Genomic DNA, 27402 nt, shown 5'->3' with positions numbered 1-27402 from the left:
ATGTGCCTACTGGTGAGCTGAATTGGTCTATGATGTCCATGATGATATGCCATTTAGTTAAACAAAACAGACCCCTCATAACCATACTCTTTCGCAATTAAATGTGCCTTTTCCCTAAAAACTGTCAAGATCTGATCAGAGGGCACCCTTAAGCCTAGTTTTTATGCAAGTACTAGACTAGAAATGGTGTATGTATGATTTAAATGTGATTTCATTATTTACATCCTGGGCTTGCTATTGTTCAGGTCACTCTCAAATTAACCACTTATCCCTCATTGGAATGACAACACACACACCCATGAACATATCCATTCACTGATGAGGTCCCTATGTGGCCATTATATATATATATATATATATATATATACACACACATATATATATATATATGTATATATAATACATTCTGGGTCTGGCTCACAAAAACTGGAAATAGATTAGCTTCAGATAAACTGTGTCCCCTAACAATGAAAAATTTACAGGTTGACATAATTCAACTACATCCTGATATGTAACTAGTTCTACCTGCCTGGCCAGTGGCAACATTCCATGATGCATTTCTGCTGCTTGACTTCTCTATAAATGCTGTAGTTTCGGTGACCACAGAAACAAGTACTAGGCCTACACATATTCATCGAAGAACCAATTTGCTGGATACTTTCCACACACTAGAGATAGACAGACAGACTACAAACAACCAGTAAGATATAGCCTAGCCTACATATTGAATGTCCAACAAAAGTCAAAATAAATGTCAGTTTCACAATGTTTTGCATATGCACTGTTACGCTTCACCATAGCTCAAAACTGAGATCATAATTAATGAATAGCAACATTTTATGGGGGGAGATTCAATGACAACCTATTGGCAGTTATTTCTGTAATAAAACATTAAAGGCATTATTCTCTGTAATATCACCCACTGCATGCTAGTTGGCTAGTTAGTATCCCTCTCGACCAATGGGTGTAAAATGAATTTCTGAATTAGTAGTGCACGTACATTACGTGTATCCGGGACCAGTTGGTTAACAGCTATGCAATGAGTTGGTGTGGTCTCACCAGACAAACTAGCCTGGTATTAAACAAAGTAAGCTTCATGATGAACATCCACCTGCCCTTATCATCTCTCCTCTCTAAAACAGAACAATCTGAACGTCCAACCATCTGAAACACACTAGACTCAATTCAAGCAATAGCTCCAAAAGTCATTTTATTTTAGTGCAAAAATAACATTGTTATCAAATGTTGTACAGGTCTGGTAATCTAAGGTGCTGGTATAAATAGGTAACTTAAAACATGAACAAGCAGTAACAACAAGCAAGACCACATCGCTAAAGAAACAAATTTAGGATGAACAAAGGATGTGAGGTAAAATGATTTAGGAAACGGTGGAGTGAAAGATGAAGCGTTCAGCGTACTGAAACGAGAACATTCACATTTCATTGGACAAGCACATATTCTGCATTGATGAGGGTAGCCAATAGAAAAAGCTGAGTGACTGATTTGAGTTCCCACAATAATACCATCAACTCAAGTTCTATCATTAAAATCGACCTAAATAACAAATTGTGAGAAAATGAGAAGAGGGGGGGATCATTGTATATAACGATCCAAATTAGTGATACTTTTCATGAACTCTATATGTGTCTATGGGAATATAGCGGTACATGTTTTATATTTAAAATGTCAAGCCAAGGGTTAAAATAAGAGACAATACCCATAGTCAAATTCAGATTTTTGGTGGTGAGCTGCTATGACTTTCATTACCCTTTTCTTTACTGACATGTTACTTGCGAACATACCTACATATGCAACATGTCTATATTCAAAGATATGCAATACGCTTCTATAAGTCAGATTGTATTGTTATCCAGCATTGGTTTCTAAACTTCCCATATCCATCTCAAATAAAAAAAAAAGGTGCTAAAAATGCTGTTCCATTGGCATGTAGAAAAAAAGGAAAAAGCCAAAAGCTTTGTACGACCAACAAATACTTTCCTAACAATTTGGTCTTACAGCTCAATGCTAAAGATACCAAGACTTTCAAGCCACTTTTTTCTTGAAAAAACATTTAGAACATGCTTCAGGATAGCTTACAAAAACTAGGATTACAGAATGCAGGTTCACTGTCACACATGGCAAACGTTGAAAAACGTTGAACCTCAATGCAAGACTCAAGCGATGCCTATCAGATAGATATATCACGTGTAATTATGAGGAAATGACCAGCAGTGTGATGTTACCATAACACTTGAACAGGTAACAAGAGGTAGAACACACAGCCATTTCCACACAATTGCACCGTAGTCATAATGTATGTCTGAGTTTCCTGCTTGGATCGAGAGAGAAAAAAAAAAAAGAGAAGATGGATTTCATACCATGTTACTACTATCAAAAGTGCATCCAAATTTACATGTCGCGAGACCAGCACCGAATAATAATATCGACATAACAGTAAATATCAAGTACTTGATTCTAAGAATGCCCCACAAACACAGTCAGTCGGATTTTGAGTTTCTTTACAGATTGAGAAATTAAGGTAACGAATGTCATTAAGGGAGAGACAATTACATCAATTACCAAACTTATGGCAAGCGAAGAGCCTCTTGGACCAGTCCGTTGAGGATTTAAGGTGACATTACAGTGAAGGGAAAAATGTCTAGCCCCTATAATTAAGATGTCCTTTTGTGCTTCAATTTCTTTAGGACAATAATTATGTAAAAAGTTTGTAATCTTGTTTGGCTAAGAAGTGTGATTGTGTGTTCTACAAAGGATATACTCAATCTTTTGTGCTATCAAATATACAATAATACAAATAAGGAGGACAATACAACCCCTTATACCATTACAAAGGTACAGGGATAAGCACTACAAACGCTACTAACGCACCAAGCATCCCCCCCCCAACCCCCCCCCCCAAAAAAGAAGCCAAAAATGTACTACTCTACAAATGACCTAAATCCATATTTGAGAAACATCACTGCTAAAATCTCTTGGTTAAAAACAATGCATAGTTAGAAAAAAATAGAGATACAATTCCTCCAATCTAGGCCATATTAACAACCAGCTAAAATGTTGTTATTACATCATAGGAACGGAAAAGGGATTCTAAAAAATACTAAAGATTATTAGTAGGACTTTAAGGACAACTTTGGAAAGCGTTACAATTTTTGCATGTAAATTCCGCATTCACAAACAGACGAAATGTGACTTAATTTGAACTACATATGGGCAAATTATTTAAAAATTGCTTCTATTATAATTTTAACAATCTCTTCTAAAAGCGTATTCAAAATATACCCTATATCCCACAGTACTATGCTACAAAGACCCACAAAATAAAAAAAAATAAAAAAAACATTTGCATAAAAAAAAAAACTTTGCTGGACTACAAGTGCTCCCTTTTTGTGGAGCAATATCAACAAAGAAAGAATATTTATCCATCTCAGGATTCCTTTCCACCCAAATAGAACTCCTCATTCTTCAGTCCAGCCCCTAAACTGAAGCATGTATGTGAAACTTGGGAGTCACAGGCTTTACCCTACTGTACCAAATTCATCACACACCTGTAATACAAGATGCCAGCATCACAACTAGCTCTGACAAAGACAACCATGATCGAAACCATTTCGCTGCCATAAAATTATAAAAACTACAGATCAGGTTAAAATATTGAAATACCTACAACTAATGTGAGTCATCTACATGCAAAACTTAAACAATGATTTCATGAAAACAAGGGACACTAAATAGTTAAACAAGATTTCATCTGAAGAGAATGGATCCCCCATGTAGATTTCTCAACATGTATTTGTGGCTCAGAGAACATGAAATGGTGTCAGTGATGGGAACCAGTCCCAATCTAATAGTAAGTCTATTCCCTGGCAGCTGGGACCATAGATTGATGACATAATCCACTCCAAATAAGGGCTAAAGCAAGAGAGCAAAAATTGCTGTCCATGTGATTTCATATTATAAATTGGTATAAGTCTTGCTCCAATAAAAGTGTTACAGTTGTAAGTCTAAAATCACTTGCTTAGCTGTCATTAGAGAGCATAAAAACATGTGTTGGTCACCAGTGTTGATCGAGGACAAATACTGCGAGCCCACTGAATGTGGGCCCTTAAATTCATAGTTGTACATACAAATGGACAGACAACAGCTTTGTCTCAACGTACACCCTATTCCCCCTATAGAACATTATAGGGGGGAATAGGGTGTCATTTGAGACACAACCAACGACATGTTAAGTACTTGTGTCCTGATTAAAGTATCCATCTGGTCAGTGCACATTGCTTTGATTAGCTGATAATAATAGTTATAATATTAATAGTTGTGAAAAGGTAAGAATGATTATCATCTCCCACTTGGCCCCCTCTCTTCATGATCCCACCTCCCTTTGACCCAGAGGCCAACCTTCCAAAAACAAAACAAATAAACTAAGGGGGGAAAAAACTGTATGGGGAGGGTGAACTTAAATTAGATTCTAAACAATCGTGACGATACTGCCCTCTAGTTGATAGATAGAATTTCAAACTGTCAGTGTAAAAAGTGAGATATTTTTCCTTTGCTCATACTCTGTAAACAGATTAGCCCCCTAAATGTACAAATACAAACAAATATACAACATGTAAAATAAAGAGTCCGCTCCCTACCCCATTTCTAAGGAATCCTTTTACATCTTACAGCCTAATAATTAGGAGGGTTGGGGCACGGGAGGGAAGAAAGCGGTTTTGTGGGTTTAAATACAATTGTGGAAGTTTTAGAAAATCAAAAGCCCCTGGCTGTTTCGGAGGACCACTTGTACCATTCCAGGATCAACCCTTTACTGACGGGGAGAGAGGAGATGGCACAATCCCACTGTGTTGTCCACAGTTCACACAGTAAAGGGGTGGGATGGGTGGGAGCAGGCTTCGTCCCAGTGGGGTCTCACCCATGCCGGCCCGGGCCCCCGGTCTGGCGCTCAGGCGAAGTACATGGTGCGCAGGGTGTCCTGGTGGATTTGCACTGCCTTGGCCAAGGCCTGCTGGTCGCGCCCGTTGCTCTGTCCCGACGTGTGACTGCCCTCCGCACTGTGACGGTTAAAGGAGCAAGAGTGCGTTAGAAAGGCTGAATCAGTCAGAATCATCATCAGTCAAAACTACCTCCTACATTGAGGTGATAACTGATCAATCATGACTGAATAGTGACGGCAATAGGATAGAAACAGTGACTTCACTTATCTAAATCACAGAGATTTGGGATTTTCTCAATAGAGAAGAAAAGTCTTTCAAGGTTTTGCTGCCTTACCTGTCATGCTCCTTGTCCACCAGGTGATAGCGGGCACGGAATGCCACCAGGTGAGCATAGTAGGCAGGTGCGGGGATGGAGACGGAACGAGTGCAGCGCACATAGGTGTGGCACAGCTGGTAGGTGAGCACCTGTAGCTCGTCCGAGGTGAAATGGTTGTCGTCCCACAGCACGTGGTAGTGAGACGGTCTGCTGGTCCCCTTTAGGACACAATTGTAAAGACTTGCGTTAATGGCTTTGGTAATTACCCAAGGTGAGTTATCACTGTAAAGCATCAACAATTTTAAAAGGGGTTAATGATACAGAAACTAAAGCTGGACTCTGGATGGGCTCTTCCCGAATAGACTTCCATAAATCACAAATGGGTAGTATTGATTTACTAAATCTTCTCTTCTGTTCTCTTCTTCTCAGCTGTGATGCTATTATTCTATTCAAAGTGGATTCCTCTGGTTCCTACCTGAATGCCGGCATGGCTGCACAGGTAGAAATCAAACTCAGATGGGTGGGTGATTTTGGTGTCCACTGTGGTGCCTGCTGGGATGTTACCACTCTTTCCAACCTTAACAAACACAAAAGAATACATTAGGAAATTGTCTCATATCATCAAAGTGGTCAAAGTGAATTCCAAGGAGACTACCAACCCTCTCATTTCTGTCCATGCAGAACAGTCGAGTGTGATGTCTCTTCTGGACCACTACGAAGGTGATGCCGGGCTGGTAGTCCTTCTCCAGCTTGATGCAGGCCTCGCGGATTGCCAACAACTCATGCTGAAGCACCTGAAAGAGCCAAAATGACAGGTAGAAAGTGCGGCAAAAACCATTTCAGGTCTATAAATCAGCCTACATAGTTTGCTGATGCAAGTATGAGTATTTTGCTGGTGTGTTGGAGTGGTACACTGACAATAAAGAAGTGTAACAAGCTGGTCTTGTAGGTGCATTTGTCAAATCCTTCTAGGGTCTCGAGTCCCTGCTAGTCTCGCCCATGGGCCTCTGTCTCTCACCTGGTTGAACTGTCCCTCCGAGATGCCGTCACGGTAGTAGATGATGCGGGTGGGCTTGAAGCGGGTGGACTTGTAGAACTGGATGAGCAGCTCCCTCACCATGGTGGCCAGGTCCTGGATGATGTCCTGGCGGTGCTGCTGGACCCGCACAGTGGCACAGTAACGGCTGGGATGGGCGTCCATGCTGCCCACCACCTACAGGAGGTAAGCACAGGATGAGGTGGTGGAAAGGGGACATAATGTCAAGCTTTAAGTCTTCCAAATCTAGAGAGGATACTTCATAGACTGCTCTCAAAAGTTTGATTTTAGGAGCAGTCTATGAAGTACCCTCTCTAGATTTGGGAGACTTGATGCCAACTGTTCTCTCAATAGATTGCGTAGCAAATATGCTCCAATGTGGAGAACATGTTTTTCTTTTTTTTTAAAACACAACCCGTAATATAAATTAGAAAGTTGTCCTCCGAAGCGGGGTGGATTAATTTAACTGATTTCAACAGATCGAGTATGGTTGGCAACGTTTAGACCCATGTTTGGGGAGCATTGATCAGTGTGCAGGTGTCCATTAGGTCACTGGAGAGGTTCGACTCACTGCAGCGATGGAGGGCTTCTTCCCATCTCCTGCAGGAGGATGAGTGACATCAGCACCCAGGAAGATGACTGGCTGCTGGAAGACCAGGGGCCTGGGGAACATACACCAAACAGAGACCATCATTTAAAGGGTTAGTTTATTATTTACCACCATCACCTCAAATTAACCTTCTGACTCGGTTAGAATTTACTTTGAGGTGGTTTGGCCACAAAGGTTGAACTATTTTGTTCCCCAATCACTCCCATTGTTTTTGTCAGCGGTGGTTAAAGTTAGCTCAAGTTAGAAGCATCTGACTAAGTGGAAAAATATTAATATAAGAATCAAACGATCAGATGAATAAACAGACAGATAAGATCAAGGAAAATAACACTTGCAGGACTGCCAAAGGCAACACACAAGAGAAGCAGATTGACCTGCAGACTCTCAGGTCAATGTTAAGGAGACATTAAGGCCAATTCAAACATCTGATTCTGGATAATTTGCTCCGGCAGCATGCAGTCATTTAGGTGTAAATAAATTGGAATTCTCAAGTCGGGGTTATGTCAGGCTGAACAGAACCCCCAAGGGGTGGGAATTGCCAGGGATCTGACGATACGATATTCTCTCGGTTGATTTGAGAATTCTTGTCGGTCCAGAATGTTTTTGGTGGCACAGGACGCACTTTCGTTTTTGGATTGAATTGCGAGTCAGGCTTTGTGCGAGTGTGGGGGAAGGTGTTGGGGGCTGCCGCTATATCAACAAGTTTGCACTCCCCCAAAGTAACTGTGATTATACGGACAACAGTCAACTTTCCTCATCTTCTGTGATTTGAAGTGGGCTAAAAATCAAATGTTGGTGATTCAACTCAGCTTTGGTGTCTCAGATCAGTCATTTATTGGCACCAGTAGATGGCACCCTGCACCTGAGAGTCATTTACAATCTACAGATAAACCTACAGAAGAAGACCATGCGTTGATCCAATTGGCTGATACTTTCCCAACTCATAGGAAGTCCCACCCTAGTTGACTACATGGCTCCCCTCATGCTGTCACAAATTAAATGAATGGGAAAGATAGCATGTGCCTACTCTTTGCATCTCTATGGGCCGATAGCATGTGCCTACTCTTTGCATCTCTATGGGCCGACTTGGTTGCATGAGAACTGGACTTTAGTGAGTGAGGTTGGACTGACCTGCCCTGTGGGAGGAGGATGTTGTTGACCCCGCCCAGCTTGACGTTGATCTTCAGGCAGAGGTTGGAGAGGGTCTGGGGAGTGGTCTTTTGAACATTCTTCACCTGCACACACTGAGTGGCCATGCCCAGCACAGTGTCCCCAACACGCTTCACCTCAGCTACAGGACATGGAGGAGGTAAAGGAGGATGGAAACAAACTGTGTTTATGTGTGTCTGTAGGTAGGTACAATATTATCACAATACATTGGCTGCAATTCGGAACATAACGGGATTCTCAATATATTGCGTTTTAATACTACGACACATTCCAATATGTATAGAACATGTTTTCTTTTTCTTTTTAAAAAACAACAACAACAACCTGTAAAATAAATAATTGTGTTGGGGGTGGTGGGCTTCAAAAAACATTAAAAAATTGAAAGCGATAGAGAATTCCTCCCACCACGAGCTTATTGCATGTGTGGTCCTATTACATAAAGGGTAAAAATATCATACTGAACATTGAGCACAGCCTTCTAACCAGACCAAGAGACTGGCCACATCAATGAACAAATACACAAAGACAGTTTGGACCCAGTTTCCTCACCATACACAGGCGTCTTCCCGGGCAGAATGACCACCACCAGCTGCAGGCCCTGGTAGGTGTACTTGAGGTGCTTGAACATGGGCTCCACGCTGTCTGCTCCCTGGGCGTATTTACAGAAGCAGGGTTGGCCCTGGATGGGCATCCCCGCGTCACGAGAGATCTTCCTCAGCTGGTCTGTGAACGCCCTGAGAGACACAGGTCACAAGTGCTTAGAGGGACATGGGGGGAAATGTAACAATATCAATGGCGACTCGTGCACTAAAAGCTGTTTGTCAAAATTCAGAAAAGAAGGTGCATGCCATGGAGTTTGAAGTGTGATTAAAATCACAGCAATGGAGAGAAAAGTGTGACTCTTATTTCTTTTAGACCAACAGTCAGTGGTAATATAGTCATACCTAGCAGTATACATGCATCCACTGCATCATTAACACAGCAATAAGCTACCCAATTGGTCTGTTACACAGGCCTACATGAAGGGTTTATGGATGACTCCATCCAGTTACTGTAATCCAGTTACATTTCCTCTTAACACATTATGACGTTGGCATTAGTAATTATAAGCTGTCCAATAGGTAATATAATCTAATCGATTGTGGGTTGAGTGCAGTCTCTGACTTCCTTGGCCTAAAGGTGGTCAGAGCACCCAAGTTGCCGTTGAGGTTCTTACTTCAGCAGGAGTTCGGTGCACTGTCTCTGAGGTGCAAAGCAAGCAATGGCCCAGACTTTGATCTCTATGCCAGTGTGGAACTGCTTGTTCCTCATGTCCCATACTCCCTGGATTGGGGTGGCTATTGCTTTATTCTGGAAAAGTCAGAGGCAAATAATATGGTTCAACTTCAAGGCCAAGAAAGTGCTATGAAGTTTTACAGGAAGTTATGCAGATAATTAGCACAGTCATACTTAACTGGGTCATGTTTTACATTATATTGCATGACAGATTCAAAAAATACATTCCATGAGACCGTTCACCCAAGAAAACAAAATGACTCAACCGTGACACAAACAGTTAAGCATATTAGCAAGTAGTCCAAGGACATGCATATTACACTTACAGCAATGTTGTTAATCAATACTTCACAAAGATTTAAAATCAGTCCCCCTCAATCCTGGCCCTGGAGAGCCACAGCATGTACTGCTTTTTGTACCAGCCCAGCCCAGCACTACGCTACCTGACTCAGCTCATCGAGGCCTTGACGATAACTAGCTGCTACGTTGGATCAGGGGTGTAGCTGCTCAGCTGGTACAAAAGCCTGCAGACACTACAGTCCTCGAGGATCAGGGGTGAGGACCACCGACTTACTGTAGATGATGGACATACCCGGCCTCCGTAGAGAATAGAAGGTGCCTGGAGGACTCGTCCGTTCACCTCCGTCATCTCATCTCTCACCATGACCCCAAACTCCCGAACGTAAGGGTCATTGTTAAAGTTGGCACTTCGCATCTGAAAAACAGAACGCAAAAAAAAGGGTCACGGGGTAGAATTCAGGGAGAGAGAGTTTAGAAACGGGCATTTAGAAAACAAGACACAATCGACGTCGAAGTAAGAAGCAGTCATTCGGACCATTCGTAGTTCACTGAAAATAAGGCATTATTGTTTTACTGTGGTAGTGTGGAAGAGAAGACGGCGAGGAATAGTTCAAACAAACACAATTCTAAAGGAAGCCGCCGCGTGAAGCGTGTCTCACCAGTTTGCTGATCTCGTCCTGACGGTCAGGTGCCGATCGGGCTGTGGCACGGATCATAGTGGAGGTCTGATTGTCTGTCAGTTTCTTGATGCACCGCTGGCCTGCCACTATGTTACAAACCTGGACGGATACCAAACAGCTTCATCAATATCCTCAGGGACAATTTAGCGGGAATCGTCAGGAGCACAGTACACTGGCTACATCTTTAATATGCATGCAACATTTGAAGACAAAGGGAGTCATACTCCTGAATCCCCCATTCATTCCGACATGGCTGTAACCAATGTCTAACAGTGAGCGTGAGGAGACTGCTGCTGACCTCGAGAGGGAGATAGGTGTGTTTCTGCTCCTGTCCGACCTGGAGACAAGGGAGGTGGGGATAACGCAGGATGAGCTTGTACTTGTCTTTGAAGTACTGCGCTACCGTGCATTCAATGGTCTGGCCATTCTCTTGCTGTAGGGGGAACCTGAGGAGAACACGAGAGAGAAGGTGGTTTGAACAGACCTATTAACTTGATTGGTTATCTTCTTTAGCAACCTCTGTGTATTAGCCAATCACGTTGATTTCATGTAAACCTGAGGGTTCAGAAACATGAATGAGGGGTGAATTCAGAGAGCAATCCTACGTTTGGTGGCTGGCTGGTCTTCTGGTCACGTTGCACACTCTGTATTTCCTCTTCATCTGTCCACAGTGGGTGATCTCCACCTTCAGACCTGAACGGCACAAGAGCAAGACGGGTTAGATTCCACATTGTGTGGCCAATACAGTTTTTACATACATGGGTACACTTTATTTTAGTTAACACATATTAGGCACTCATTTGTAGCTTATAAGTCTTTGCTTTCTACAAAGCCCCTCAAGACACCCCCCCACACACACACCCATGCAACAATGTTATTGGGGGCAAGGTTGGCCTTGAGGTTAGGGAGGCTAGCCAGTAACCACATGGTGCTGGTTCAATCTCTGGATGTGAGCCAGCGATTGGAGCGTTGCTGAAATCACCTCTGAGCAACCCTCCTGAATAAATGGCTAGCAATACCAAAAAATGGCCCAATTAGCTACTTATGAAATAGCTACAAATGTGTGCTTAATAAGTGTTCCCTATATTTAAGTGTTACTGTGAGGGTTATATAGATAATAACTTACTGAATACAATCAATGTAATAATTTTGATTACAGTACAGTGCCATCACCAACATATTAATATTTACAAATATTGCCACTTGAACAAACAACTGATAACTTTTGAAGAATGATTACCTTTGATTTCCTTGGTAAACTTCACCCTCTGGGAATCGGTTAAAGGCTTCTGTTGTTCTTCAATGCTTTTGAAATCCAAAACCTCACACATGAACTCAATCACTGGCTGAGCTTTGTAGAACGCAGTGGCTGACACTGGAATAACAAACAGAGTACAGCAATGAGATTCAGACAACTATCCTCCCTTCCACACACACAACCACACACACACCACCACACACACACACACCACCACGCCTGAAATAGACTAAAACCTACCATCGATGTTTAGCATCATTTTCCAAAGGGAGGGTCTGACCGATTGGTGGAAGCCAAACCAGACCTCGCGGCCCCCGCCGAGGGGATTGGAACAGCCCTCTGAGGGGGTGAAGAAAGAGCGGCCTACAGGCGTGTACCTGTGGAGGAGGGGCGGGGGGGGGACAGTGATTAAATGTCATTGTCTCAACAGAAACTCTATTCACAAGGGAGAGCAAGGTCAATAGAAAGACATTTAGATAAACCAAAGAGACAAAACAGGTGAATGGTGACAGGTGAAACTCTGAGGGGTACATTGGCCCCAGGTATCACTTTTCACAATCCATAACAAAGTTACAGAAGATTGATGAAATACATTTTCTGATATAGCAAATGGGGTACAGTTCTGAGTATGGTCTGCCTGACCAGTCTCAAGGTTACCCCAATGGCACAAAAATAACCTTGTGTATGGACTCTAATGATACAGAAACATGGGTATGCAATGCATAGATAATAATAATAATAACTAAAGAAAATAAATTAAAAAATATCTAATCACACATTAGACGCACTGACTGGATTAAGACTACATTTATTTTCAGAGGGGGAAAACAACTGACCTCATAGAGGGCAAATGTCTCATGACCACATCCAGGGCCTGGATGGTCTCGAAGGGGATGTTTGGCAGTCGTCCCGCCAGTGCTTCGTGAAGAGCTTGCAGACTGACACAGGACACCCACTTTATGGCCACTTTGAAGCTCCGATCCTTCCCCTCTCCAGGAATGGTCACCTCCAGCTCCACCTGTGGGTGAGGGAAGGGAGGGGAAGGTTCAAAGTTGCCCAAACTATAATGCCCCAGTTGATTCCTCACCAGTGCTCACCTGGTACCATTCCTCTTTAATACATCCGAGGGGAATTAGTCAGTCATTGCATCCACAGCTCCTAATATGAATTCGAGAGTGGGTATATTTCTCCAGCCCCATCCCTCAGCCGTTTACCCCCAAAAAGTGTCAAGGTGGCCGCTTTTACATCCCAGATTGCCCCATTAAAAAAGGTGAAAACACAGCATCCAATATCCTATAATTCAGTTTAATGATATCCCTTAGCATCCAACTAGATTATACAACACAACAACATATGACCATGACACTGCAGAGACCACAGGTCTGAGAGGAGGACTTACTTTCTCCCTACCAATGGGTAAGGGCATGGCGGTGTAGAGACTACAGGTCTGAGAGGAGGACTTACTTTCTCCCTACCAATGGGTAAGGGCATGGCGGTGTAGAGATTCTTCCTCCCGTCATACACTGGCTTTCGATCCCCAAAGATCTGCGTTTTAAAGTGCTGGACCATGTGCTCGACAATCTCACTAAGAACACAAATAGGGTATTTTTAAATATATGAAACACCGTTAGCTGATCGATCACTGACCATTTGCCTGGGGAGGGGATAGTTGATCATATGAAACTTTTTTAGCATACCGGTTGACCCTTCTTGGGCATTTCTCAGGCTTGATGTCGATGTCGTAATGGTACACCTCCAGCTTGGGGATCTCCATCTCAAAGAAGTTGGCCTGCAGTTTGATTGTCCTGCCCATGGTGCCGAAGTCCGGCCGTGAGGGGGGTTTGAACACATACTCTGGCGGCGGCGGAGACGGTGGATCTGGATCGGAGGGGTCAGGGGTCGGAAACCAAACAAAACAGATTAATGACTATAAAACACAATCTATTCACGAATCAAAAGCCATCTTAATTAAGAGTGTAACTCAGATAGCCAATCGATATCGACAGATATGACTTCACATATTTACGTTGTTTTCCCAAAGAAACATTGTTTGCGGTGTCAGACACACAAAGGAAATAATCAGCACATAAAAAAAACATAACAGTATACTACAAATACATAGTTAACATACATTTACATCAACCCACTACAATTAAGTGCATAGGCCTAAATGGTAACAGACATGTTTTAGTGAGTGCGGCCCTCATTCAATAACCGTATAGACGCCGGCACAAAGTTAGGTTCTCATGGACAGAGACTATCCTGCGGCCTGATGGTGGGAAGGTGTACTGGTCAAAAAGTGGATGGGTTGAAACACAAACTATTAATATCTGGTTGACCCTGACCAGGTTTGTGTGTTCAGTCAACAGGTTTCAGTCCTTAATACGGTCTGGTAGGACCCTCTGAGAAGCACACTCCCTTCGACATCTTATCTCTGTCCTCCAGCTCATTGCATTTATAAAAAAAAAAAACTCCCTTCAATTTAGACAAAGCAAACTGCATTATCATCACCACCTGTAAGTCACAGAGTGGACAAGTGTAACATATGGTATATTTGTGTGTTTTAACACTACAGGACGGATAAATTAATGTGACAGGATAAGCAAACCCTAACCCAGGAATACAAAACAATACACGGCTGTACTGTCAGGTATAACGGAGTCGGGCTCGGCCAGACTTTCAGCCGCAGTAGCAGAAGACACTGGTATTGTCACACCGAACTAGTAGCTACAATGGGACCAAGGTATTTACAGTCCTAGACTACACACAGTAGCTTTATGTGAAATATGCTTACCAGAGCCAATTGACCCAGAAGAGTGGGGTCCCTCAAGCATCTCAGCAGCTAAAGAAGACAAAATGTACTTTTTATGTTTCAAACACAGCTCTGGCATGGACATGCATGGGGTTAATGGACATGATTATAACAACCTACATGTTAAAGGACTTTTATCATTATGACCAGAGTCACTGCAGAGTCTGTTTGGCACTTGTCATCCCCCTCAAGACTCTTATCAACAAATGCACACCAGCAGCTCAGCAACCTGGCAATCTGACCACTTCTAAAACCACCCATTTTCACTAAACTAACAATCGTCCACAATAAGTGAATGAAACAATCAACCCTTGACAGCCATTATATCACCTGTATCAGTGTGGGGCATACTTCTTGTGTTGGTAGTGTACATCTTTACCAAGCCAAAACCTCTTTGAAGTGAACAGGCATGAAAACTAGCACAGCCTCATTAAGATTCTAAGAAATTAAATGTAACTTTAGTAGCCAAGTATGCAGGCCTACTGTACAAAGACCTCGAGCGAGCAAAGATTAACAGTAAGTAAGCATGTGGGTAATTTGACAAAGGCACTTATCTAGCTTACAAAAACAACACTTCAAAAATAAAACAAAAGTTTAAATAATGACAGAAGGCGGAATTCATTATTTTGCTGTGCAGTGTCCACAACAATGAATGGCCATTTACAGCAAATAGCTAGCTCCTTATCCCTCCTCAGAGCACTCCTACTAGCTAGCGTGGCTAATGTAGTTATAGTGCAGCTATCAACAAATTGTTAATTAGTCCAATTAGCTAACTAGCTCGCCGATTATTCAACTATATTTCGCACAGCATAGCAGACCAGTTACTTTGAAAGCGCTAACGTTAGCGAACTACCAAAAAAAAGCCTCTTGCTATGTAGCAGACATTATTTGACCTGAAGTTTGCTGCTACAGCCTGCTAGGTCAGAACAAGCTTAGCTAGCTAGCAAGCTAACAACAACAGGGCCGGGGAAACTATGCTAGCTTAGCTTGCAAGATCTAGTTGGGGACGAAATGTTCCTCTGAAATTATATTGGTGTAGCAAACGCATGAACGTATGATTTGAACACAAAACTTTAGCTGGCTGACTGGGGAAGCTCATAGGCACTACGATTTCACCCCCATTATATTAGCTAGCTGGTTAGCAGTCCTGTTAGCAATGCATAACTTCTTAGCCTACCTCCGGCTGCTCCAGTGGCAGTGGAATACATTTTGTCGTTTTTCAGCGTGCACCGTAGTCGTACGGACACTCCACTTTACTCCTGCCAAACGTCGCCAAAACACATACGTGATCGGCTACTATGTATAAAACGGTGTGGGTGGTCCAGTTAGGAAGTGGAAGGTTTTAACGAAGCAGTAAATTACAACACCACGAGAGCTTTATCATCCTCGACACGGCCCCATCCCCCCAACACAGACGGGAGCTAGTACGAGGAGCTAGCAGGCTGTGTGTATGTGATGTCACACGCACGGTCCGCTATTATCCCCGCGCACTCACTCGCTTTCCTATGCACTGTTTATTTAATACAACTTGGCATGTAAAGGGATGGTAAATCACCAACAGTGCTTTCAACTTGTTGCATTAGCGCACTGTTAACAACTTGAAAGAGTAAATTAATTGAAAAGGGATCAGCTACACGTTTTTTTTTTTTTTAATGTTATTTGATTTACCCATTGGTGAATGCCATTCACACAGGAAGAAGAATGTCGTGGAACGGTCAAAACTGTGTCTTTTCCGGGGCAATTGTTTGAATGCCCTACTACTAATATTACCAACGATGGTATCATTGCTAGCAGTAATAAACTTATAGACATGCCTACTAATAATATTAATAGTAATTATTATTATTATAAATAACATTGTATTTGTATAGCGCTTCTATCACATTAGCTATCCAGAGCACTTCACAGGTCATGTAAACAACAACATTGATAAAAACATGGAACACATAGGGACAGCACAGAACAGGGGCAACATACGAAGTTACACATTAAAAGACTGCCGAAACAGGTGGGTCTTAAACCGGGTCTTCTAGCAAACCATCATTAAATGAAACTCGAGGATCACCAGGATTTATTCTATAAAAGATCAATTACATTGAATATATATAGAGAGATGGCATTTGAAGAGCAGTGTCCTTATATGTTCAATATTTGGAAACAAATATTGTCTGGTCAACCCAGTTATGCAGCACTAATAATTGTCTGGGCTATTAATGCAAATAATCATCAACATGAACAATTAGATCATTCATTATTGCGGTAAGGTATGCAGAGAACATCTTAGGCCGAAACATGAAGGAAAAAAATCATATTTATATGGAATAGACCTGAACATAGAAATGAATAATTTTATTATGTATATATATAATATTATAATAATAATAATAATTCTAACTAAATAACTAAATAAAATGATCTTGATGATGATCTCTAAAATGATATGGCACATCCTCCTAATTAAGAATATTTTTTATGATGATGCCACTGATTGGCGTGAAGTGAGATTTCTTCATTCGTGTTTCATAATAGGCATGAGTACCAACATAGACCACTGAATGGCGCTATATTACCACAATATGCGAGGAGTGCACAGGTTTTCGTCTCGTAAGCCTATATTTGCAATAATCAAGGCTTACAATAAAACGCACCTTTAATGTCATTTCGAGCAATATACATTAGGCTATAGGCTATTACATATTCATTCAATAGACACAATTCATTTATTTGTTATGTTTTTAGTGCAGTGTTTTATTGAGTTGGGAATTTTCAGGTCTGCGCACCTTGTCAAACACCAAATGGCATGAATAGGCTAATGCTCATTATTCCATCGATTGTAAGGGAAAGGAAATTTCCCTAAGAATTAAGCCTATGAGTTTGCTGCAAGAAATGGGGATAGTTAATAGGTACACGCGCTGTGAAATGAAAATTAACGTTAAAAAGATTTACAACAAGAGGCCTAACTGGGCATCGGTTGATTATGGGGTAAACACTTCTAAATGCAACATCTATGTGATATCTTCATATTAATTAATAGGTTATACGGTACTAAAAGTGTACTAAACCTATTTATGTGTTTGCCTACATTGCCTTCAATATATTTGTGATCATAGAATCATTTTAATTTGTGGGGAGACCTATGCTAAAGAGAATTCATCCTTTTATGCTTCTTAGATGCAATTTCTTTCTTTGGTTTCGTTTGTTTTCGAAAGATGACCCTTTTTACAATATTTCAGTCATAATGTATGGCGCTACAGCTTATTATAGTCTAATGTCCATTTTGGTCGTTTCAGAGACTGTCATTTTAACCCTCTAAATTGTCAATTGATAACATGACATCCAGTTTCATTGACCGTTTTGATTGATGGTAAAAACACAACAAAGTAAAGCCTGAGTCGTATCCCCCATGGCAAACTGAGTGAGTTGGGGTGTAGCTGTTGTGTGCGCGCCTTGGCCAATGGAACCAGATCCTCCCTGCAGTGCGTAAGAGCGCAATTTAGGATTTAACCAAGTCTTAGCTGCGGGGCTGGCAACAGTCTACGAGAGAGCCCGTCGGCGTGAGCACACACAATGGTAGTGTAGTCTTTAGACGTCTCTGGAGTTAGACTGCCCTAACGTTGACGATTGACGAACTATGACTGGAGTATTCGACCGAAGGATTCCGAGTATTAAACCTGCAGATTTCCAGAACCCTTTTCAGCTTTCCACCATGCATCACCCCTCTCAGGAATCTCCTACGCTACCCGAGTCTACTGCCACGGATTCTGGCTACTACAGCCCTGCTGGCGGAGTTCATCATGGCTATTGTTCGCCTAATTCGACCTCGTATGGGAAACCTCTCAATGCCTACCAGTACCAGTACCACGGCGTAAACGGATCCGCTGGAAATTACCCTGCAAAATCATACCCTGACTACAGTTCATACACAAGCTCTGCCTACCATCAATATGCTGGGACTTATAGCAGAGTACAACCCCAGCCAAGTCCGCAAGGTAATTACATGATTCATATTCTAGTTTTTTTATTTTTATTATTTGTTTAAATTATTATTATCATCATGGAATCGTTTGGTTGTTATTCTCACAACCAAACGATTCTATGATGATAATAATAATGCAATGTATGGACGCATTTCAAACTGAGTTGTTTTCTGCCATGATGGCATAATTCTTCAAATACAATGTAATTGTATTTGTAAGTGAGAGTCAAGTATAAACCTCCCTATTCCAGAACATATTCAAGTAGGCCCGTGTTCCGCAAGGATTTCGCATTCATCTACCAATAGGCTAAATCAAATTAGCTGTCCTCTTGATTCCATCTCTTACCCCTTAAAAAAAGCAGACTTACCCCTTAAAAATAGGACGGAACTTGTGTTCTGCAATTTGCAAACATTGTAATAATTTGTTTTCTGTTTCAGAAAAAGAAGTAGCAGAACCTGAGGTGAGGATGGTAAATGGAAAGCCCAAGAAAGTCCGAAAGCCGCGCACAATCTACTCCAGTTTCCAGCTCGCCGCTCTGCAGCGGAGATTTCAGAACACACAATACCTCGCGCTGCCAGAGAGAGCCGAGCTCGCGGCGTCGTTGGGACTCACGCAAACACAGGTAGAGTAATAATCGTCCTACTCCACTCATTTAAATGAATTGTCATTTCAGAGGTGCAGTCTGTTTTGTCTAATTATTTAGATGTGTATTAGCATTAACCTATTCCTCCCCTGAATTGTCAGTGTATTTTCCCTTGTCAAAATTAGTAGTCCTTTAGATTAACCTAAAGCATTCCTCACTTCATGAAATAAAGCATAATTATAGGGCGAATTTCTGACTAATTTAATTTCTGTTGAATATATTTATATATCTGGCGTTTTGTTGCCTTTTTATGCCGTTTTTATGCCTTTTTATGTGAGGTTATAGCTTTTTAAACATTTCTCCTCCATCACAGGTCAAAATCTGGTTCCAGAACAAAAGATCAAAACTGAAGAAAATCATGAAGAACGGCGAGCTTCCACCTGAGCACAGCCCCAGCTCCAGCGACCCCATGGCTTGCAACTCCCCGCAGTCCCCGGCCGTCTGGGACACACAGGGCACCTCCAGGCCTCACAACCACCAGCCACAGAGCATCAACACGGCGGCCTCCACCTTTTTGGAAAACTCCGCGTCTTGGTATTCCTCAGCTGGTGGCATGAATTCTCACCTTCAGGCCCCCAACTCGATACAGCACTCGTTGGTTCTCGGATCGGGGACGTTATACTGAAATCCAGTTCAAATATTTTCATTGTATGGGACTCGCGTTTAAATTTCTGAGGAATATGCAATGTTTTGATGACAGTCATAGAAGAACGTGTATAATGTGTAAATGTGTGCATGTAATTTATTGCATTTTGGAAGACTAATTAAACGTTTTAAATGGACAATGGAGCCCACACACTTTCAATGGTGCCACGAGTAATGACCTCAACGAAATCCAAACTCCATTATGTATCATATTCGCACTGAATATCATTACAAGGATTCCATAACTTAGAAAATACTGTCTGTGAGCCTATAACAAAACCCTACAGCCTACAGCTTTACGTTCAAGCATTTTATGTTCAAAGGAAGGAACCTATGCCACAGTTTATCAGAGATAAAGGCTAATAAAGATTCACTGAATACACATTTGACACAAACCTGCCAACAAATATATATAACAGAAATATATATATATCGACGCGTGGTGGATCTAATGACCGTGAGATAGACAATATTATTTTGTACGACCGCGAAATTCTCAGGGGACATGCTAGATTTATCACACGTCATTCGATTAGCTGTAGGTAGGATCTATTTTGTTGGTGTGCTGTAGCCCATGCCTAAAATTGTCTCATGTTTTGAACGGTTTCCTCCACGGACTATAACCGGAAACAAAGGTATGATCCATATTTGATTATGAATGTTTATAATTCCTAAAACACTTATTTTGTGTTTTGGATGGATTTGTAGGCATGCTTTGCGTTGTTATGCTGTATGGCCTTAGTTATGTTCAAAACAAACAAAAAACAAGGAATGACATTCTATTTGTTACCACGTTATTAAACAGTCATAAAACAAGTTATATTCGTTTTTTATTTGTTATTTTCTTGTTCTTCGTGCACGGTGAACAAGATTTAGACACCAATAGATACATCATACCGTGAAATTACATTATGCCACTGGCCAACAAATGGGTGTATTATTATTATTATTATTACTACTACTACTACTACTACTACTACTAATAATAATAATAATAATAATGATAATGATAATATGATTCATAACAATATCACTATCATTAGGCCTATTTCTTATATTGTGTTTTTTCAAGTTTGAGTGAAGAACATTTCAGTCTCGTTTTTTTTGAGTTGCATCTGGATTCCAACCTCCCCCAAAGAATATGGGTGTCGGTCTGGCAGACAGTCTGCAGCCGTGCTCTCTGTGTCCCCTACAATTAGCTGCTTTGAATGGCAGAGAGGAGGCGAAGGGGCGGCACGGAGATCTGAGACAATCCGCATTCCTGTGGGGGCAGACCGGCTCCAGAGCTCTGCCACTCCCGGCCACAGCCCACCTCCGTCAGAAGCTTCCGGGTAAAATAAAATCTTCAACATTTCATCATTAGCAGTCAGTACTACCAGTGTTGCCGCTACAAAACCACTAAACAAACTTTTCCACGACAACAAATATCAAGGTCTTTAATGGGTTCTGATTGGATTTGTTCCATCATATACATAAAACAGCCTGCAGCATTGAGTTTTTCAAACGAACCAACAAACATGTTACACAAACACACTTTCGCAATCCCCCACCTCTCTCTCCCTGTCTCTCTCTCTCTCATACGGTCACACACACACACAGACACACACACAGACGCCAATTAAAGGCGGTCACATAATGTTGTGTAGCATGACCGTATACACAGCAAGGTATGGTGTGCATGTAACTGAATGCTCATCTGCTTTCCCCATGGGTCTGACTGTCCAAAACAGGCATATGTGTATACCAGCCAAGCAATGCACTTGGGAATGTGCAGCTGAAATTATTGTGCAAAAAATAAAATGGTTTTCTGAACGCTAATCCAAAACATTGCGGTACTTTTTCGTTCAACCTTATTTCTTGCAGTGCACGTGGTTCCATAATTACGTTGCCAGTACTCGAGAAATCTATGTTTGATTTTCATATTACTGTTTATCCCCCGCCACCCCCCGTCCCCCAACACACACACACACACACACGCAGGCACACACACACACACACACACACACACACACACACACACACACACACACACACACACACACACACACACACCATGCCATTATATCGAGAGCCCCGTTAAATTCCAACCGAACATTTTCCACTCAGCGAGTTTCCCCTGCAAATCGAGTCTAAATAATGACAGTTAGCTTTGCTGGACAGCATCAACTGTAACACTCAACAATAATTATACTCCAGGATTAGGTCTCCATTATCATAATCTGGACATTGACAATTATCTATAATTTGCAAAGATGCGCTTGGTTCTTGATTGCAGAAGGCTTTTTTCTAGTTCACCATCACTAAACAGTGACAGTAATAACAGCTAATTTTGCAGGCAATATATAAGAGGTACCGGGGTGTGCAAACAGTTTCACACCTGGATTTGCTTATTCAACCACGAGCAGTAGAGCCGTGTACTGCCGCAGTGCTTTCCCTCCGAAACCAATAAAGATTTCTGACCACTGCCTAGCACAATTGTAGAGGTAAGGCTATTTCTCTTATTATGAAGCGTTCGGTAAATCCCTTATGGAGTAACGGATGACACTTATCATTAGAAATTTCAAAAGCATGCAATTTAAGTTTATTTTTTATAGGAGGTCGAATTTTTCCGTGAATATAAAAAAGTGTAGCCTACAACAAAACAATTTGGCCTAGGCCCTACGTATCATGACAACAAAATCATGAGATGCATTCGACAATTGGCCACTTAGCAAATGTTGGCTATTTGTTTAATCTATTGGGCGTTACAGGAAAATCAGTTTTATTTCCCTGGAATATGGCAATGTATGTTTGGGTTTAAAGTTGATTTCAATCATGACACTCATCTAACTGAAAACGCACTGTCAAGATGTTTCGCGAAGCCCTCTCTTATGTTTGATGTGATATAGTATACACGGGCATACTGCATCCATCTATCTTGGCTATAACCAGACAGCCCGGGAGTGCGGACATCTCCCCCTCTCTCTCTCACTCCCCCCTCCCCCCTATCTATAGCAGTATATATTCAAACCATGGCCTCCCAGAGCTCTTCCCATTTTATAGTTATCTCTCACTGTCTCTGCAAGCCTCTCTTCTGAACAATCTATCTATCTATCTATCTATCTATCTATCTATCTATCTATCTATCTATCTATCTATGTATCTATCTATCTATCTATCTATCTATCTATCTATCTATCTGAATGATTACACTGTAGTATCTCACATGATAAACTGTTTATCTTATACATTTTAAACACTTTTAAAACATGAAATTCGTGAAAATGTGTTATTATTGTATACTGACAATTATTTATTTTGTGGGCAATCTTTTGGGTGTGATAAGACGAAATTCGACGCCCTTGCTTTATGCTGCATGGGTCACTCGCCATACAAACGTTTTAAAATATCATACTGTCGCACGTCGAAGATGCACATTATTCAAACGGTGTCGTAGCCTGTATGGGTTTTGGGGAACAGGTCAGGTATTCTGTGTGCCAGGGCCAGTGGGGCATCCACGACTTGACAGCTGCAGAAGCTTTTTCATTCTTCTTTTCAACATTGTAATTTCAGATAATATCCCAAGCGTTCACTGCTCTCAGCAATTTGTATATGAATAACCGAATAATTCTGATCTTTTGTTCCGTCTGTGCTACCTCAAATCCAAATAAAGATGCCTTTTAGTATTAAAAGTGGTAGAAAATTACAGGTAATTATCTTTGACGGTAAAAACGCTGTAATCAGCGGGCTACATCAAAAATTACCCTAATTATGCCTGCATTTATGAGAATAGGAAAAAAACCTCACTTGGATAAAACCCATAAATTGTCCCAAATATCTCCTTCATATTGAACGGGACTGCAGCTGGATGCTTTGTTCAAGATCGATCCCCATGGAGCTTGGCATTTAGCGCCTTGCATTAGGACGAGGAGAGAGGAGAAAAACATTTTGTCAATACTTCTAATAATTGAGGCAGAAAATTACAAGATTAACTGGACATGGGACGACCATCGTTCGCGGGATAAATGCAGAGAGAGGAGCAATATAGGGTAAGTTAATTTCCTGTATAGCCCGCTGTTTGTATTTCACAATCCATATTGTGAATTGTTGGTTTGCAGTGCATTTAAAATCTTACTGTACTGTAAATACAAAAAGGAAACACATTGTGAGAAATAAATCTAGCCTGTAAATGTTTTTTGAAAATAATGTAAAGGAAGGCCGCCTACACGTTGTCCAGAATGGATCATATCAATCATACACCTTGTCGAGAATCATATAAAACATGTCAGTGAAGAAATAGGCCATGCACATATCAAACGTTATCATTTCAATGCAGAGAACTAGAACACGAGACTTTGTTTTAAGTCATGGTTTACTCCATTTATAACATAAAAAGTGTATGTACAACTAAAATCGCTTAATATATTTACAGACAGACAAATTGCTTTGTTTTGCATGTTCAAGAAACAACCAGTCAAAGAGCAGTCGAGAGTCCATCAATATATCATGGCATGTTCCACGCGCAACAAGTCGTGAGTGCATCCAGTTCTTGCCCCCAGTTCTTGCCCTGGCAGGCTAAATGTCAGTGATATATTTGGTATATTGACAGTCAAATGTTGACATGAATAAAAGCATAATAAAGGCAACTCCACTGAACAGCCATTGGTAAGTTAATACAATTAGTTCCTTTACCATGTGTCATATCAGAGAGGCCTGCCCTCAATTAGCCTATCCTTAACGAGTGCCGAGCCAGTCTCCAGGGAATCTCTCTGTTCGAACAGGACACACGATTCAGTCTCGATACGGCAGATCAATTGTGCAGGCAAAACAATGAAGATTAGAACCTATCCAATTAGACCTCGGGCCTTCCCGCCCTACGCAGTCTATCTCTGCATTGACTCTTGATGTGGCGATGAGTACCAGTGAGAATACCCGGGCATGTAGCTGTTAGCCGGCATATTTACTCCTTTGGTGGACGCCGAAACGTCCCATATTGGAGGAATTGCTGGAGAGCGGGGAGACAAGGCGATGGAACCAGGTGCAGTGTCCATCTCCTGCGGGTTGCCACCTTGCTTCAGCAGCTTCTTGAACTTTGACCTCTTATTCTGAAACCATATCTTTACCTGCATGAAAAAAAGGAGGGCGATAACAGAAAATCTGATATTCAGGCCAATATTCTGCACAATAGGTCTAGGCCTACAGCATATGAAGGATTGCATTATTGTAATATTTCTGTGCGTACAGGCCTAACAATCGATTAAAAGAAAACAACAGAAACAAGAACAACTGGGCCTACCTAATAATACTAATAATATTGCTATTATTAATAATAATAATAATAATAATAATTATTATTATTATTAAAAATAACAACAACAACAATAATAAAGTATGTTACTAGGCCTAACAATAAATTAAATAAATACCTGCGTCTGTGTTAGTCCGAGTGAGGCAGCCAGCTCTGCGCGTTCTGGCAGTGCGAGATACTGTGTTTGTTGGAAACGGTGATTTAGAGCTTGAAGCTGCAAACTAGAATAAATCGTTCGGGGTTTGCGAATCTTCTTGCCTTTCCCATTGAAACGAATTTCTCCGTTTTCAATCACTGTCGTTTTCTGCTGCTCTGCAACAAAAAAAGGTAACGTTAGGCTGCATAATCGAGGCCAAACCAAATTGACTATGCCATAACATGTTTGCCCAGATTCTCTTCTTAATTGTGTACTTTCAAATATGGCCATTAGCACTTGCAATGTCCAAAAAGGTCTACGGGGAAGACAATAATGTTAAACTGAATGAAACTATATTATATCCAGACGACTGATACATTCACATGCCAGATACGCTCAATTCAGTCCACCACTACGCCTCCTTGAATCCTCTGTCATATTTAGGATATTTAGCAATGACATGTCAATTATATGTTAATTACATCGTTCAATGAAAGTAGCCTGGCTGTTCCACGAATAGCCTAATAATTTCACGGTTGTCATTATGGATAGTTAGAATGTGAGTTTAGAATGTGGGAACTGAGGGGAGTGTTCCACAGTGAGGCATTATAAACCGAACATCGACATAGAAAATAGGCTACATAGAACATTGATATCCTTTACGCACAATGTCCTTTACGCACAATTTCAACCATTCAGAATTCCACCGAATTTCTGACATCATTTTGTCCTTGGATTATCGTTTCGATCAAATTCGGCGCATGCACTGATAGCACGACGAAAAAGTGATTTTGTTAATGAAAAACGTGTCTTACCTGTGCCGTCTAACCTTGTCTGACCGCCAGTAGTGTTACTGTGGTAAGACGGCAGGTACGGGCTGTGGTGGGGATGGCTCACGTAGGAGTAAGGTAGCGACCTGTTGTACGAATTCGTACCGGAGTACGGGGAGTTATCGTGCTGATGGTGAGGATGAGACCCGGAATGGAGACAGTGCAGTGGGTAGTGGCTGGCGGCCATCGACGGGGAGCTTTGCTGTGAGTGAGACTGCTGACCAAACTCCATGAAAGCAGACTTGGACGAGTCCTGAGCCTCCAGACCGTCAGCCATCGTAGTCATGGTCATCATCAAATTTTCTGCCTTGAGAGCACTCACCCCCTCTCTCAAGTCCAAATGGGTTATCTCGCTGTGTTGTTGTCTCCCTCTCTTCCGCGAACAGATATTGTCCTATTAACACTCGAATTTCCCAGTGGCTTGTTTTTTTCTCCTCTGATATTCTCGATCGGTATGGCGGAAGGTTGGCATAAGTTAAGGCAGAGATTTTAAGGTGGATTCTGTTAAAATTTAGTCCTTGCTTCCAGACTTGATGCAGACACTACAAGTAAAATGGTTTATCTCCAAAGGGCAGCGCCTTCCGATTGGTCATTCACCCCAACGTCATCAGCTCTGTGCTTCACGGAGACTTCAGTGCGAGTTAACCCACCTTACCAGCTCCCACCGCAGCCACAACCATGGGGAAATATGGTGGGAGAGTCTCTTAATTCCTACAGACATCTAAGTCAAACGCACGGATCTTGTATAATTGTTTAAACCCTTAGGGATAGTAAATGTTGTTTAGGATTAAACCACAAACCCACAAACAACATACCACACAATTTGATTTAACCTAATGAATAAATATCATTTTATTTCCCCCATATCATAACCCTACCGGCTACTCACACATTTTCCTCAAACGTCGTTGAGACCGACAATCGTCATTATGGCCACATTATTAAAGTAATTCAGACAATGGCAATTATGTGCGACGCATCAAATAACAAGACCGGTGTTAGACAATAACTGCATTGCAGATATGAAGGATGGATGTCGTGTTAAGATGACAGCATCATTTATCTCAGTTGAAATAAAAAAGTATGCATGGTCCTAAATATATGCAAATTATAGGCCCTACACTGTTCGCGGTTTGGCAAATTCTATTCCAATATAAACTATCAATACAAATATATGGCATATAAAACGGTCTCTCAGTTCTAGGCTGATGTCACGTTTTCCTTATTTTTAATTTAATTGTCAATACATTTTTTTCATAGTGTGGTATTCATTTATTTCAAAATGGTGATGGAAAAGTAATTATGGTCGCAATCAGTTATAACCAAAACCTCTTTGATTAACCACACTTTATTCAAATTGAAGCTATAAAATTAAGAACAATTCGCCTGTGATGATTATGGACTAGGTTTATTTTGGGAGGTGGAAATAAACGTGGATATAGCATAAATTATCCCCTAATTATACGCCAGTG

At 41.4% G+C, this 27402-nt stretch overlaps 4 protein-coding genes across 4 annotated transcripts in view; 2 read left to right on the top strand and 2 right to left on the bottom strand.

The window, feature by feature from the left end:
* Positions 1-2955: 2955 nt before the first annotated feature.
* On the bottom strand, positions 2956-15803 carry ago2 (argonaute RISC catalytic component 2). The gene is made up of 20 exons (XM_083680303.1): positions 15590-15803; positions 14395-14442; positions 13298-13478; positions 13065-13185; positions 12437-12618; positions 11841-11977; positions 11583-11717; positions 10948-11035; positions 10641-10788; positions 10322-10441; positions 9955-10077; positions 9304-9437; positions 8637-8821; positions 8049-8208; positions 6879-6969; positions 6290-6484; positions 5931-6065; positions 5747-5848; positions 5290-5489; positions 2956-5072 (listed from the first exon to the last, which is right to left on the bottom strand). The coding sequence occupies exons 1-20, from the start codon at positions 15618-15620 to the stop codon at positions 4964-4966; spliced, it is 2625 nt and encodes an 874-aa protein (XP_083536429.1). The 5' UTR covers positions 15621-15803; the 3' UTR covers positions 2956-4963.
* Positions 10046-27402, top strand: part of sem1 (SEM1 26S proteasome subunit) — a 48550-nt gene continuing 31193 nt past the window's right edge. Inside the window, exon 1 of the mRNA XM_083680302.1 lies at positions 10046-10050. The gene's annotated coding sequence lies outside the window, so the exon portion shown is untranslated. The remainder of the gene's footprint in view (positions 10051-27402) is intronic.
* dlx5a (distal-less homeobox 5a) lies at positions 17946-20493 on the top strand. The gene is made up of 3 exons (XM_083680259.1): positions 17946-18401; positions 18827-19011; positions 19346-20493. The coding sequence occupies exons 1-3, from the start codon at positions 18044-18046 to the stop codon at positions 19655-19657; spliced, it is 855 nt and encodes a 284-aa protein (XP_083536385.1). The 5' UTR covers positions 17946-18043; the 3' UTR covers positions 19658-20493.
* On the bottom strand, positions 24020-26418 carry dlx6a (distal-less homeobox 6a). Its single transcript, XM_083680179.1, has 3 exons — positions 25916-26418; positions 25083-25276; positions 24020-24779 (listed from the first exon to the last, which is right to left on the bottom strand). Exons 1-3 carry the CDS (start codon positions 26223-26225, stop codon positions 24540-24542), a joined length of 744 nt encoding a protein of 247 aa, XP_083536305.1. The 5' UTR covers positions 26226-26418; the 3' UTR covers positions 24020-24539.

This window comes from Argentina silus (genome assembly GCF_951799395.1).
Source record: "Argentina silus genome assembly, chromosome: 11".
Lineage (NCBI taxonomy): Eukaryota > Metazoa > Chordata > Actinopteri > Argentiniformes > Argentinidae > Argentina > Argentina silus.
The sequence above is the reverse complement of the archived record's forward strand: the minus strand, read 5'-3'. Positions and strand labels throughout refer to the sequence as shown.